General features: G+C 37.1%; 1 protein-coding gene across 5 annotated transcripts in view; it reads left to right on the top strand.

Annotated features, from left to right (window-relative positions):
- The window catches only part of Eef1akmt1 (EEF1A lysine methyltransferase 1), a 44,215-nt gene that overhangs the window by 14,834 nt on the left and 12,652 nt on the right, over nucleotides 1–16,729 (top strand). For all 5 annotated transcript variants that reach the window (XM_078015696.1, XM_005338616.5, XM_078015697.1 and 2 more), the window contains one exon: nucleotides 3,876–4,038. In XM_078015696.1, coding sequence (XP_077871822.1) covers nucleotides 3,895–4,038 — 144 coding nt within the window. In that variant the 5' untranslated portion in view covers nucleotides 3,876–3,894. The remainder of the gene's footprint in view (nucleotides 1–3,875; nucleotides 4,039–16,729) is intronic.

A 16,729-nucleotide genomic window follows, 5' to 3' on the forward strand; every position in this document is an offset into this window, starting at 1 on the left:
CTGCTTAGGATTGCTTTTGCTATTCTGGGTCTCCTATTTTTCCAGATGAATTTCATGATTGCTTTTTCTATTTCTGCGAGAAATACCGTTGGGATTTTGATTGGCATTGCATTAAACCTATAGAGTACTTTTGGTAATATCACCATTTTTAATGATTTTAGTTCTGCCTATCCATGAACAAGGTATATTGGAGAGATCTTTTATTATAACAAAATTTACTATATTTGATAAATAGAAGGTTATATGCATCCTTAAGCAATATTGTTTAGTTTTACTCATTTTTGAAATTTACATTAATCATATTTTGTGTGTTTTTTATTTTGTTCCGCCCTCTCCAAGAAAGGAAACTGCTTAATCATAGAGGGTTTGTTTGTATTTTTAGATTAACTTGTACTGCGAGATGCTTATTAGCCATCTTTTACATGGTAGGTCTTTGAGGAAGGAAAGAAAGAACTAACAAGCTCTTTGTATAACTGTGGTCTACTTTATTCTTTGACTATATAGCCCTTGCTGGCCTGCCACTGAGACTTGTTTTTTAAAGAGACATGCTTCTTTCTCTTCCTCTCTCCCTGCTCCTCCCTAATTTCTCCCCCTCCCTAATCTCAAGGAAAGCAGAATCACCTTTATTCCCTGTTCTAGGCAGGGTTATCTGTCCTTGAGCACACACACTCAGGAACAAGTGATTCAGACTTTGGGAATGGCACCAGATCTCCAGAAATGACAGTCTCCTGAATTAACAAATGAATCACAACTCCAGACAGCACACATGGAACATAGCCTTTGAATCACCTCTTGAAAGCCCCCTTCTCCCCTTGATGGCTTGACTCATACCTCTGGGACCTGAGTCTCCTGTGCTTCTCCTTTGCAATAAAACTTCTTTTTCCCTTTTCTCAAAACTGTGTCCTCGTTATTGGATTGACATTGGGGACAAGAGCTTTGGTAACTTCTGTACTTAATGAAAACATGCTGGGTTGTCAGTATTGGTAGATAAAAGGTTTGGTTGTTTTAAGGATCTTATGTGGAATAGCTAGTTCTTTGATTTTGATTAGGGGAACAAAAGCAACATCTAGCAGACATTTCTCACCTTGAAAAACTGCTCCGCATCTTTTGAACACTTCTCCTGAATCTGGGAATTTCTCAGTGCTGAGTCCTCCTTTCCTAGCTCCCTTGCAGTCCAGGACTAGGCACTTGCCCTGGACCCTGTCAGTCAGACACGCACACAGGCCTTTCAGTGGGAAGAAATCTGCTGTAGAAGCCCTTGAATCACCTTTGCTGACTTTCAACATATCACTTACTGTGAAGCTTAGATATAATATTTTAAAAAGTAAGTTGGATGTTATCTTTTGCTCTTAGATAACTTGGTTTAGCAATGTGTTTGATTCCTGTGTTAGTAAGGAATGTGACTCCACTCAAAGAGAGGTCTGGCCTTTGTCTTGGGTCATGGGTAGCAACCTCTAAACACTTGGAATACCTTTGTTATTCAGGGTAGAACCCTGAGCTCAACCTTGAGGGAAGTAAATTTGGAGACTGACTTCAGCTAGGTGGGCAGGCATTTTTCATAAATCATGCCTATAATAAAATCTCAATAAAAACTGAACATTGAAGTTTAGTTGAGCTTCCTGGGTTGGCAATTTTCTGTGCACATTCTCACACTTCATGCCAGGAAGTTGATGGGAACCCCTCGAAATTGCAGTTTTTGTCAGGAGGCTCAACAGACTTGGCCAGCGCCTTAATCTCAGTTTGGCTGATTCTGGATAGTACTCCAACAAGTCATTGTACTTGGCTGTTATTTTCTACAAAAAACACTTTCTTCCCCCTCCCCCCCCACTTTCTAATTGGTGCATTATACTTACACATAATGGTGGGATTTATTGTTATGTATTTGTACATGCACACAGTCTAACAATATAATATCATTCCCCACTATTTCCCCTTTCCCTTTCCTCCTCCCTCCCCCTGATCCTTTTCCTCTATTCTGATCTCCTTTTGATTTTCATGAGATTCCCCCCATCTTTCTTTTCCTTTCTAGGTTCTACATAAGAAAGAAAGCATATAATCTTGACCTTTTAAGTTTGGTTTATTTTGCTTAACATAATGTTATCAAGTTCCATCCATTTTCCTACAAATGACATAATTTATTTTTCTTTAGGACTGAATAAAACTCCATTATGGGGGCTGGGGATGTAGCTCAAGTGGTAATGTGCTCACCTGGCATGTGCGGGGCGCTGGATTCGATCCTCAGCACCACATAAAAATAAAATAAAGATGTTGTGTCCACTGAAAAAACTAAAAAATAAATATTAAAAAAATTCTCTCTATCTATCATGTGTATATACTACGTCTTCTTTATCCATTTGTCTGTTGATGGACACCTAGACTGGTTCCATAGTTTGGCCATTGTGAATTGTGCTTCTGTAAACATGAATATGCATGTATCATTGTAGTATAATGACTTTAATTCTTCAGGATAAATACCAAGGAGTGGTACAACTGCATTGTTTGGTGGTTCCATCCCTAGTGTTCTGAGAAACCTCAGTGATTCCTGTAGAAAAACATCTTCTTGGGCTGAGGTCATAGCTCGGAGGTAGAGCACTTAGCTGGCATGTGTGAAGCATAGGGTTTGATTCTCAGCACCACATATAAATAAAGATCGATTGACAACTAAAAATATATTAAAAAAAAGAAAACACCTTCTTTTAATCCCTCTATTTTACTGTTTTTCTTCCCTTTCTCCTTATCATCCCTTCTAATTTTCATATCAATTTCTGTATCTCTCCTCTTGAATTGATCCTTCATATCTACCAATGACACACCCTTAAGCTTTAGCTCATCCAAATAGTGGTATTTGAGCATGAAAAGATCTCTGATTTAGATTATGGGTTGTGATATGTCTGCTTATGGCCTTTGGGGTACCAGAAGGAAGCAAAATCTCTTTATATATTTGTAATAGACATTTTTCTTCTGCAAAGTAACATACAAAATGTGAAAATGGGGGCTGGGGTTGTAGCTCAGTGGTAGAGCACTTGCCTCACATATGTGAGACACTGGGTTCGATCCTCAGCACCACATAGACATAAATTTAAAAAAATAAAGGACCATGTCCATCTACAACTAAAAAATATTTTTTAAAAATGTGAAAATGTCTTATGATTTGGATATGAAGAATCCCCCAAAGAGCTCTTGTGTTAGGCAATGCAGAAATATTCACAAGTGAAATTATTAGATTATGAGAGCTATAATCGCTTCAGTGTATAATCCGTTCAATGGATTATAATTCAAATAGACTACTGGTCATAACGGTAGGCAGCTGGACATGGCCAGAGGAAGTGGGTCCCTAGAGGCATATCCTTGGGGGTTAATTTTGTCTCTCCTCTCTCTCTTCTCTCGCCTCTCTTCTCTCTTTTCTCTCTCTCTCTTCTCTCTTACACCTCTCCCCACCCCACCCCACTTTCTTGGCTGCCATGATCTGAGCAGCTTTCTTTTGCCATGTTCTTCTGCCGTGTCATTCTGCCTTACCTCTGGCCCAAAACCATGGGACTGGCTGACTCTGGACCAAGCCCGTGAGCCCAGAATAAACTTTTCACTCTTCTAAGTTGTTCTTGTTAGGTATTTTGGTCACAGCAAATGAAAAGCTGACTAACACAATGTCCTTTATAAAAACTGAACACATTTCTAGGAAAATCCTATGTTTGTTGAACAATAATTCAGAAGAAGTCCCTCATAGGTGTTTCCAGAAGTTTTAAATGTAGGTGTTTTCTCCATAAAACTCACTTCAGTTTAGGTCCTTGCTGTATGTGAAACATGAACTTTAAAACTTTTTATTTGATGGAAAGGGTAAACAAAATCAGCATAATACATCTACTCCTTGACTGCAGGTCTTAGACAGTTGGAGAAATGACTGACTCAGAAGACGATGATACCCCCCAGCTTTCCTCCCACACCTTAGCAGCGCTCCAGGAATTTTATGCTGAGCAGAAGCAACACGCTGACCCAGGTGGGGATGACAAATACAACATTGGGATAATAGAAGAAAATTGGGTAAGTAAATACATTCCACATCCACCAGGAATTAGTGGTGTAGAACCTATTCTCTTCCAAGTCCAGTGTTTGATTCTTCCCTTGGTACCAAAGTCTTATCACCTGTCGTTCAGGAGCTGATAACCATGGGGAACAAGGACAGAAGGCAGTCCATGGACATTTTTGGATGGTGTAAATGCATATTCTCCTGGTTCTGACTATCAGGCTGGTTGGTGAGGGGGCTTTTAAAATGGGGGATAATGTGTCGTTGTGTCGAACACAACCTTGTACTTTGTTCTCGGATAGAGATTCACATCATTGATTTTCCTGGAGTCCAATATTCCTGGTAGGAAGAGATAAATATATCATTGCAATAAGTAGGGTAACTGAACGGAAACATGTAGGGAAAAAACTGATGAGAAGGAGTTTTTAAGATGTTAATATTCCTATATATAATAACTTATATGTATATGTGTGTATACATATGTGTTAAGTTTTAGATGTGGTGTCTCCCAAAAGCTTATATGTGAGATAATGCAAGAAGGTTTAGAGGAGAAATGATGGTGCTATAGCCTTAACGTAATCAGTGAATTAATCCCTAATGGGATTAATTGAGTGGTTACTGGAGGCAGGTGAGGTGTGGCTAGAGGAAGTGGTTCACTGGGAGCATGCTATGAGGTATATAATTTATATCTGGAGAGTGGAATCTCTCTCTCTCTCTCTCTCTCTCTCTCTTTCTCTCTCTCTCCCTCCCTCTCCTTTCTGATCATCATGTGAGCCGCTTCCCTCTACTACACTCTTCTTCCTCACCTTGAGACCTGAGGAATCTGTGGATTGAGACCTTTGAAACCATGAGCCCCCAAATAAACTTCTCCTCCTAAAATTGTTCTGGTCAGGTCACAGCAACAAAAACAGCTGACTAAAACAATATGTGTGTGTGTGTGTGTGTGTGTGTGTGTGTGTGTGTGTGTGTGTGTGTGTTACACTCATATATATATATATACATACACACTAAAAGGGGAATTTTAAAAATGAGTTGAGGGAAACCCTAATACAGGAAATTTTTGAAGGAGACAGTTGAGAAACAGATGAGACTTGAAGTTTTTTTTGTAACTGGAAGGAAACTAACATTTGTATTTTATTTATGTACTTATTTTTCAGACTTTTACATTTTGTGTCTAGTTAGGATCTCTGAGATATGTAAATTTTTGTTTACCATCTGTTTGAAATCAAGTGTGATGAAATGTTTCTTTCCACTTATTCCGTATGTTATACCTATTCCAAATCCCCTTTCTCATGATTTCCCCGCTTTATGTATTTTCACCTTCTAGCTGGATGTTTCTGTAGATAATAAATTTATCAGAATCTTGAAGTATTGCATTATTCTTGAGGTTATCTTTTCCCCTTCTGCTTCATTTTTAAAATACTGTGCACTCTTTTCCTGAGTGCACTAACTGGTTGTTGTAGAACATACACAAAAGATTACATAAAAGAAAATAATAATCAGTCCTAATGGAGGAAGTCTCCCAGGAAATAGAAAAAAATAGTAATGATATGAAATATAGGAAAGAAAACATTAGAAAAACTAGAAAATAAATCCAGGATACTCATTCATCTAGTAGGAGTTCCAGAAAGAATAGAACAAAAACAAAGAGGAAAGGACATCTTCAAAGAATAACATTAGAAATTTCCTAGGACCGAAAATCTTACTAAGGCACATGATTACGATGATTGTGAAAATTATAGATTTGGGTGTTAAAGAAGATCTCAGAACCTTCCAGAGTAAAAGCAGGTCAGATACAAAGCTCAGAACTTTGTTAAGTCTTCCAGATAGCTAGCTGTATTAGAAACTAAGAAACTGAAATGCCTTCCACCTTTGAGTGAGAATTTTGTTCAGCTTGGAGTATAGACTCAGCTAAAGTAATAGTCAAGCATGAGAATAATAAAAACATTTTGGATATGGCAAATTTCACAATATTTACCTCCTGTGCTCTTCTCGGGAGCTACAGGAGGATTTGTTCCAGCAAGTTAAGAAGTACCCTTCAAAGAAAGAGGAAGCTCCAGGGAAAAGGAGGTCTGACACTTAAAGCAGGAGAGGGAATACATGATAGTGATTCACAAAGTCCCAGTGTAATATCTATGCTGTAGGCCTGGGGAACAATTGGTCTAGATTACCTTAGGAAGATGCCATCATCCAGGACAGAGATCTTTAAAGGAAAAAGTAAAAATTATAGGAAGAAAATTGTATTGAAAGGCCCATGGAGGATGTTGGAGAAATTTGGCATAAGTACAAAGAAACCAAGCAAAAGAAATGAAATAATCATGCATTTATTTTTTATTTTATTTTTTTAAAAAGAGAGAGAGAGAGAGAGAGAGAGAGAACTTTTTAATATTTATTTTTTAGTTTTCGGTGGACACAGCATCTTTATTCTATTTGTATGTGGTGGCATGCTAGGTGAGCGTGCCACCGCTTGAGCCACATCCCCAGCCCCATAATCATGCATTTATTAACTGAAGGGAAAAAAAAAGTATGCTGGAAGGGAATACAATGATAATTTGGCTCATCAATGGACACTTATTATTAATTCTAACTAAACACAACCAGGGTTACAACTGTATTGAGAGGGTGAAGGAAAGAGGAAGGGTATGTATGAGAGAGCAAAATCCTCATCTTCATAATAAGTAATACATAGATTTGATTAACCAAGAGAGAGCATTTAAACATAATATTTAGAGATATGGGGTAAACAATTGAAGGAAGGACCAAGGGTTCAAAATGGTGGCATCTGAGAAGTAGGTCCAAAGGTGGGGAGACATGGGATAGGAGGCCTGTTTTTCCTTATGAGCCTCGTAGTCCTTTTGACTTTTAAAGTCATGTTCATGTAACACATTGATGAAGAGTAGGATTTTTAATTTAATTGAGTGATATAAAGAGGGAACCAAAACACATCATTGTCTCCTAACAGTGTTATGTGAGGGAGAAAGACAACTCAATGCCAACCAGCAGGCAGCTCCTACCACTTATGATACTTGAGAGCAGATATCATCTGCCATCTCCCAAATCCATGCTAAATGCACTTTTATAGGGGCTTTCTTCCAGCTGTCCTAGCAAAGAGGGCAAAGTCAGAGCTGTAGCTAAGAATGGATAGATATAGAGGTACACATTGAATCATACACATATACAAATGTATGTGACTGTTCTCCTCTTTGGAAACATTTTAAAATATGCATTTATAAGTCTATATTCAGTAAATACTGTGCAGACATCCAGATGGAAATAAGTGAACCAATCTTACTTCTAATTATAGTCAGTTAATATTATTAAAGATTTATGTACATGTTCATACCATTTGCCATTTAGAATGACACCTTATTCTAATTGTTGTCATCATTTTGAATGCTGTATTGTTCTGAATAACATAGAACTGTTAAATCTTAATAAGACCTTCCAGATGAACCTTTTAAAAGGTCAAAGAGAGTGCAACAATAAATAAAGCAAACTATTCTAAGACTGAAATGATGACTGTTTTTGATGCGTGCTATGGGAACAACATGTAAGGACACCAACGTAGGCTATTCAGATAGTGCGGAGTCAGGGAAAGCTACCCAGAGTGAAAGTGGGAATTAAATGCCATAGTGTTCTATATTTTAAAAAAAAACAAAGCACACTTCAACCCTCATTAAATTAAAATGAAACATAAAGTAATGATGTATTAAAGGAAAATACGATATTTTCATGATCTAAAGTAGAGAAATAAGAAGATTGATAATATATAATTAGAAACTTACCACCATGTGCAGTGGTATATGCCTGTAATATCAGCTACTTGAGAACCTGAAACAGGAGAATTTTAAGTTAAGGCCAGCCTGAACAGTTTGGAAAGATCCTATCTCAAAACTTTTTTTTAAAATATATATTTTTAAAGGGCTGGGTTTAGTGGTAGAGTGCTCTTCTGTAAGACCGCAGGTTCATAAACAAGGTTAAAAGACAAGGAAAAAATATCTGTATCTGTGAGAGCTAAAGAATCAACATGCAGATGTTTGTGTACACCAAAGATACCAGAAAACATTCCTATTAGCACACAGAACTGGTTCTATTACTTCTTGTAACAAGAGACCGTACACCATGGGAAACTGTGAATCATCTTAGTAAGAGGGAGTTCAGAGATTGTTTTGTGACATGGGCTTACATTAGGTGTTGGGGAGAGTCTGTCAGAAAGCAGGCAATTCTATAATTGAATATCTTAATTACTGTCTTGGAGGTGGGAGGAATCAAGTGGGCTAAAGCTATAATTTGTAAAGCATCAACAAGCCCTCATGTTATCTGGGAAAAGGGTCATTTTTGTGACTTGCAGTGTTCTTGTTTTATCTGTACTAAGACATGATTACAGAGTGGTCATTTTTGTCTTGCTCCATCACAGTCAAGAATAACTCTGATGCATTCTCTAAAATAGTTTCTGTTAAGTAGAGAGCAACTGGGCCTAGGCACTAGTTGCAGGGTGGCTCTGACACCTGTCAGTTTTCTTTTCTCATAATATATATAAAGAGCTTCTACAAATAAATAAAAAATAATAAAATAGTAAGCAACCCAATGAAAAAGTAGGGAAGAATAGGAACAGTTTGGGCTGGGGTGGTGGCTCAGCGGTAGAGCATTTGCCTAGCACATGTGAGGCCCTGGGTTTGATCCTCAGCACCAAATAAAAATAAATAAAATAAAGGTATGGTGTCCAGTTACAACCAAAAACTAAATATTTAAAAAAACAGGAACAGTTTATAAAAGAAAACATAAAACTGAATAATTAAACACATGAAAAAATGTTCAGCTGTACCAGCAGGGTAATGAAAATTAAAACAGTTAAACATGGTTGATAGTAATTTAAATTGGTTCAACCACTTTTGGAGGGCAATTTGGCAGTAGCTACCAAAATATTAAATGCATATACTCTTCAACCCAGAATTTCATTTCTAGAAATTTCTCCCAGAAAATTATATGCACATGAATACAAAGGGGGAAACTAAAGAGGTATTTATTGTAGCACATTTGTAATAGTAAAAAAACTGGAAAATTTGAATCACCATCAAAGAGAAATAATTAAATTCTGGAATACTTTTAAAAAGTGCAATTATAATGTTTCTTAAATTTATTTAAGAAAGCTCAGCAATGGTGCCTTACAGAGTTAGGTTACAGAGTCAGTTTGAAGAGGTAGAATCATGGTACACATCTACTAGTGAGATTATTTTTTAAAGTGTTAGATTTTCTGATGCAAGATGGTAGACTGGTCGCATGGATTATCACTTTACTTTTTGCACTGAATGAATGGTAAAGATGTTTTTTAACCAAATTATTACATTAGAGTCCTAGCCACTTGGGAGGCTGAGATGGGAGTATCACATGAACCCATGAGTTAGAGACCAACCTGGGCAACATAGCAAGATCCCTTCTTAAAAAACAAAAAAAAATTGGGCTGGGGTTGTGGCCCAGGGGTAGAGTGCTCACCTAGCACGTTCGAGGCCCTGAGTTCTATCTTCAGCACCACATAAAAATAAATAAAGGTATTGTGTCCAACTACAACTAAAAAATAAATATTTTTTAAAATTACCTTAGAAAATAATAAAAGAACAAAGAATGCCCTGAACTGATCAGAACTTTTAAGGAATTTCTGGAAGAAAAGCAAGTGAGTTTCAGATGGTCTGTGAAGCAACAGAGAAAATTGCCATCATTGTGAGAACCATCATGAATAGGGAGCTTTTTGCCTGTGGAGAACCAGGAGTGCTGGTTCCAGACTCAGAGCCTATGAACATAGCACGTAAAGTGGTCATGGACCAATATCATTGTGATGAATTATATGATGTCCTGCTACCATGGCGGGGCCAGTCAGTCTCTCCCCCTTCTAGTCATATCTGGAAGTCAAACAGAGCATCAGAGTCATTCACCTCCAGGCCAAATCCCAGAGGATTCCTCACTAATCAAACTGGAGATCCTGCTTTGGGAATGCTCTAATCTGGGAAGTCAAGGCAGAAAGAAACATAGAATTGAATCCAAGGTAATTCTAGAGCTCCATGATGGTAAAGAGGAAAAACGGCAGTGCCATTCCAGAGGGACCTATTCTACAGTCCTCCATACTCAGCACTGTTTTCTTCATCTAATCAGACTTTAGCCTTGAGATACAATTCACAGACCATGCAGCTCAGCCTTAATAAACTTCAGTATAGAATTCATAGTTCTTAGTATATACATAAGATTATGAGTCTACTACACTGAGTTTAGGGACGCAATTCATAAGATTGTTGCAACAATCACCATGGTCAATTTTAAAACATTTTCATTGCCTTGAAAAGAAACCCTATGTCCTTTCACTGTCACTTTGTAATCCCCCAATCCTCCCAGGCCCTGGAAGCTGCTAATCAACTTTCTCCATCCATGTCTTAGTGTGTTTGGTACTCCATTGTATGACTGAATGATGTTCCATTGTATGGATGTGTACTATGCTTTGACTATCCATTCATCAGTTGATAGGCATTTGGGTTATTTGGACACTAAACAGATCAGGATTAGAATTATTATTTTTTGCAGTGCTACCAGTTGAACCCAGGGCCTCTTGCATGCAAGTTAAGCACTCTGCCTCTGAGATATATCCCTAACATTTGGATAGATTTTGGGAGGTGGGTAGGTACCAGGAATTGAACTCAGAGGCACTCAACCATTGAGCCACATCCCCAGCCCTATTTTGTATTTTTTATTTATAGACAGGGTCTCACTGAGTTGCTTAGTGCCTCGTTTTCGCTGAGGCTGGCTTTGAACTTGCAATTTTCCTGCCTCAGACTCCTGAGCCACTGGGATTACAGGCATGCACCACCATAACTGGCCTTTGGATTGATTTTTTTTCCTTTTTTTTTTTTTTTAAGAGAGAGAGAGAATTTTTAATATTTACTTTTTAGTTTTTGGCGGACACAACATCTTTGTATATGGTGCTGAGGATCGAACTCGGGCCACACACATGCCAGGTGAGCCTGCTACCGCTTGAGCCACATCCCCAGCCTTTTCCTATTTTTTTTTTTAATATTTTTTTAATTTGTTCTTCTTAGTTGTACATGACAGCAGAATGCATTTCATTTCATTGTACACAAATGGAGCGTAACATTTCAATTCTCTGGTTGTACGTGGTGTAGGGACACACCATTTGTGTAATCATACACGTCCTAGGGTAATGATGTCCATCTCATTCCACCATCTTTCCCACCCTCATAACCCCTCCCAACCCTCCCTTTTGCCCAATCCAAAGATCCTCCATTCTTCCCAAATCCCCCACCCACTATAGATCAGCATCCACTAATCAGAGAAAGCATTCAGCCTTTAGTGTTTGGGGATTGGCTTACTTTGCTTAGCGTAATATTCTCCAACTCCATCCATTTACCTGCAGATGCCACAATTCTCTTCTCTTTTAATGCTGAGTAATGTTCCATTGTGTATATATACCACATTTTCTTTATCCATTCATCTATTGATGAGCATCTGTGTTAGTTATACAGTTTAGCTATTGTGAATTCAGCTGCTATAAACATTGATGTGGCTATCTCACTATAGTATGTTGACTTTAAGTCCTTTGGGTATAAACCAAGGAGTGGGATAGCTGGGTCAAATGGTGGTTCCATTCCAAGTTTTCTGAGGAATCTCTACACTGCTTTACAAAGTGGTTGCACCAATTTGCAGTCCAAGCAGCAATGTATGAGTGTATCTTATTTTATTTTATTTAGTATTTATTTTTTAGTTGTAGTTGAACACAATACCTTTATTTTATTTATTTATTTTTATGTGGTGCTGAGAATTGAACCCAGGGCCTCGCACGTGCTAAGCAAGTGTTTTATTTATTTGTTTTTATGTGGTGCTGAGGATCAAACCCAGTGCCTCATGCATGCTAGGCAAGCACTCTACCACTGAGCTATACCCTCAGCCAGTCTGAGTGTACCTCTTTCCCCATATTCTCTCCAGCACTTATTATTGCTTGTATTCTTTTTTTTTTTAGAGAATTTTTAATATTTATTTTTTTTTAGTTCTCGGCAGACACAACATCTTTGTTGGTATGTGGTGCTGAGGATCTAACCCAGGCTGCACGCATGCCAGGCGAGTGCGCTACCACTTGAGCCACATCCCCAGCCCTTGTTTGTATTCTTGATAGTGCCATTCTGACTGGGATGAGATGAAATCTTAGAGTAGTTTTGATTTGCATTTCTCTAGATACTAAAGATGTTGAACATTTTTTCATATATTTGTTGATCTCATGTATATCTTCTTCTGAGAAGTGTCTGTTCAGTTCCTTAGCCCATTTATTGATTGGGTTGTGTGGGTTTTTGGTATTAAGTTTTTTGAGTTCTTTATATATCCTGGAGTTTACTGTTCTATCTGACATGCATGTGGTAAAAATTTGCTCCCATATTGTAGGTTCTCTCTCCACCTCATTGATTATTTTTTTTAATTTTTTTTAGTTATACATGGGCACAATATCTTTATATTTGTTTATTTATTTTTATGTGGTGCTGAGGATCGAACCCAGGGCCTCACACGTAAGAGGCGAGTGCTATATCCCTGAGCCACAACCCCAGCCCCCACCTCAATGATTATTTTTGCTGAGAAGTTTTTTAGTTTGAATCAATACCATTTATTGATTCTTGATTTTATTTCTTGTGCTTTAGGAGTCTTGCTAAGGAAGTTGGGGCCTAATCCAACATGATGAAGATCTGGGCCCACTTTTTCTTCTATTAAGTGCAGGGTCTCTGGTCTAATTCCTTGATCTCCTTTGAGTTGAGTTTTGTGCATGGTGAGAGAGAGTGATTTAATTTCATTTTGCTATATATGGATTTCCAGTTTTCCCAGCTCCATTTGTTGAAGAGGCTGTCCTTTCTCCAATGTATGTTTTTGGCACTTTTGTCTAGTATAAGATAACTGTATTTATGTGGGTTGGTTTCTGTACCTTCTATTCTGTACTGTTGGTCTACATGCCTATTTTGGTGCCAATACCATGCTGTTTTTATTACTATTGCTGTGTAGAATAGTTTAAGGTCTGGTTTGGATGCCTCCTGCTTCACTTTTCTTGCTAAAGATTGCTTTGGCTATTCTGGATCTCTTATTTTTCCAAATGAATTTCATGATTGCTTTTTCTAGTTCTATGAAGAAGATCAGTGGGATTTTAATAGTAATTGCATTAAATCTGTATAGCAGTTTTGGTAGTATGGTCATTTTGACAATATTAGTTCTGCCTATCCAAGAGCATGGGAGATCTTTCCATTTTCTAAGGTCTTCTTCAGTTTTCTTCTTTGGAGTTCTGTAGTTTTCATTTTAGAGGTTTTTCATCTCTTTTGTTAGATTGATTCCCAAGTATTTTTTATTTTTTGAGGCTATATTGAATGGGATAGTTTTCCATTTGGGCTTAGCATAGATAGCTTTCATAATGTTGCTATAATCCAACTTTTCCTAGTTTTTATAGTGTTTTGAAAATGAAGAGGTGCTATATTTTATCAAATGGTTTTTTTTTAGCCTCTATTGAGAAAATAATCTGATTCTTGTCTTTAAGTCTATTGATATGATGTATTACATTTATTGATTTACGTATGTTGAACCAACCATGCATCTCTAAGATAAACCCCACTTAATTGAGGTGCACTATCTTTTTAATATGTTTTTGTATGTGATTAGCCAGGATTTTATTGAGAATTTGGGTGTTTATGTTCATCAGGGATATTGGTCTGAAGTTTTCTTTCCTTGATGAGTCTTTGTCTGGTTTTGGTATCAGGATGATGCTAGCCTCATAGAATGAGTTTAGAAGGGTTCCTTCTTTTTCTCTTTTATGGAATATTTTTTTAAGAGGGGGGATGGAGGGAATTTTTTTTAATTTTTTTTTTATTTTTTAGTTCTCAGCAGACACAACATCTTTGGGTTTTGTTTTGTTTTTTTTATGTGGTGCTGAGGATCAAACCCGGCCCGCACGCATGCCAGGAGAGCGTGCTACCGCTTGAGCCACATCCCCAGCCCTTATGGAATAATTTTAAGAGTATTGATATTAGTTCTTCCTGGAAGGTCTTGTAGAACTTAGCTGAGAATCCATCTGGTCCTGGGCTTTTCTTGGTTGGAAGACTTTTGATGGCATCTTCTCTTTCCTTGCTTGAAATTTATCTGTTTAAATTGTGTATGTGGGCTGGGATTGTGGCTCAGTGCTCGCCTAGCATGGGCGGGACCGGGTTTGATTCTCAGCACCACATAAAAAAATAAAGGCATTGTGTAGTGTCCACCTACACCTAAAAAATAAGTATTAAAAAAAAAAAGAGTTTTGAAAAAAAATTAAATAAATAAAATGAGTTTATCTTTCTGATTCAGTTTGTAGATCATATGTTTCTAGAAGTTGTCAATGTCATTGAGATTTTCTATTTTATTGGTGTATAAATTTTCAAAGTGGTTTCTAATTATCTTCTGTATTTTAATAGTGTCCATTGTGATATTTCCTTTTTCATCACAAATTTTAGTAGTTTGAATTCTCTTCTTCTCTTTGTTAGCATGGCTAAGAGTCTATCAATTTTATTTATTTTTTCAAAGAAACAACTTTTCATTTTGTCAACTTTTTGAATTGTTTCTTTTGTTTCAATTTTATTGATTTCATCTCTGATTTTAATCATTTTGCCTTCTACTTTTGGTGTGGATTTGTGTTTTTTTTTTTTTCTAGAGCTTTGCAATGTAATGTTAGGCCATTTATTTGTTGACTTTTTATTCTTTTAATGAATGAGCTCATGCAATGAACTTTTCTCTTAGTACTGCCTTCATAATGTCCCAGAGATTTTGATATGTTGTATATTGTTTACCTCTAAGAATTTTTTTTATCTCTTCCCTGATGTCTTCTGCTACCATTGCTTATTCAATATCATATTATTTAGCCTCCAGGTATTAGAATAGTTTCTATTTTTTATTTTATCATTGATTTCTAGTTTCATTCCTTTATGATCTGATAGAATACAGGGTAGTATCTATTTTTTTGTATTTGTTGAGAGTTGCTTTGTGGCATAATAAATGATCTATTTAGAGAAGGATTCATATGCTGCTGAGAAGAAGGTGTGTTTGCTTGATGATGGAAGAAATATATGTCTATTAAGTCTAAATCATTGATTGTATTCTTGAGTCCTATAATTTGTTTAGTTTTTGTTTAGAAGATCTATCCAGTGATGAGAGAGATGTGTTGAAGTCATCCAGTATCACTGTGTTGTGATTTATTTGCTTCTTGAAATTGAGAAGGGTTTGTTTGATATACATAGAACCTCCATTGTTTGGGGCATAGATAGGTATGATTATTATGTCTTGTTGATGTGTGGTTCTCCCAAGCAGTATGAGATGTCCTTCTTCATCTCTTCTGACTAACTTTGATTTGAAGCCCACTTTATCTGATTTGAGGATGGAAACCCCTGCTTGTTTATGTGGCCCATGTGAGTGATATGTTTTTTCCCAACCTTTCACCTTCAGTCTGTGGTTGTCTTTTTCCTATGAGATGAGTCTCTTAAAAGCAGAATATTGTTGGGTGTATTTTTTTTAAATTTAATCTGCCATTCTCTGTCTTTTAATTGATGAGTTTGGGCCATTAACATTCAGGGTTATTATTGAGTCATGGTTTGTATTCCCAGTCATTTTGGTTTATTTTTGATTTTTTTTTTTTTTGAGAGAGAGAGAGAATTTTTAAATATTTATTTCTTAGTTTTCGGCGGACACAACATCTTTGTTTGTATGTGGTGCTGAGGATCGAACCTGGGCCACACGCATGCCAGGCGAGCGCGCTACCACTTGAGCCACACCCCCAGCCCTTATTTTTGATTTTTAACTTGAGTTGGTTTCTCCTTTGATTGGATTTTTCCTTATCTCTTTTTTTTTTTTAAAGAGAGAGTGATAGAGGGAGAGAGAGAGAGAGAGAGAGAATTTTTTTTTAATATTTATTTTTTAGTTCTCGGCAGACACAACATCTTTGTTGGTATGTGGTGCTGAGGATCGAACCCGGGCCGCACGCATGCCAGGCGAGCGCGCTACCGCTTGAGCCACATCCCCAGTCCCATGGATTTTTCCTTAGTGTAGTTCCTCCCTTTGCTGATTTTCACTGTTGTTTTTTTATTTCCTCCTCATGGAATATTTTGCCAAGAATATTCTGTAGTGCAAGCTTTCTTTTTTTAAAAAATATTTATTTTTAAGTTTTAGGTGGACACAATATCTTTTATTTTACATTCATTGTGGTGCTGAGGATCGAACCCCGTGCCTCATGCATGCTAGGTGAGCGTTCTACCACTGAGCCACAACCTGTAGTGCAGGCTTTCATGTTGTAAATTCTTTTAATTTCTGTTTATTATGGAAGATTTTTATTTTATCATCAAATCTGAAGCTTAATTTTGCTGGATAAAAGATTCTTGATTGGCATCCATTTTCTTTCAGTGCTTGATATATGTTGTTCCACAACCTCCTGGCTTTGAGGGTCTGGGTTGAAAAATTTGCTGAGATCCAAATTGATTTCCCTCTATATGTAATCTGAAACTTTTCTCTTGTGGCTTTTAAAACTCTATCCTTATTTGGCATTTTCATTATAAGGTGCCTTGGTGTGGATTTGTTGTAATTTTGTACATTTGGGGTCCTATAAGCCTCTTGTATTTGATTTTCCAACTCATTCTCCATGTTTGATATTATTTCATTGCAGAC

Source organism: Ictidomys tridecemlineatus, chromosome 6 (assembly GCF_052094955.1).
Source record: "Ictidomys tridecemlineatus isolate mIctTri1 chromosome 6, mIctTri1.hap1, whole genome shotgun sequence".
Classification (NCBI taxonomy): domain Eukaryota; kingdom Metazoa; phylum Chordata; class Mammalia; order Rodentia; family Sciuridae; genus Ictidomys; species Ictidomys tridecemlineatus.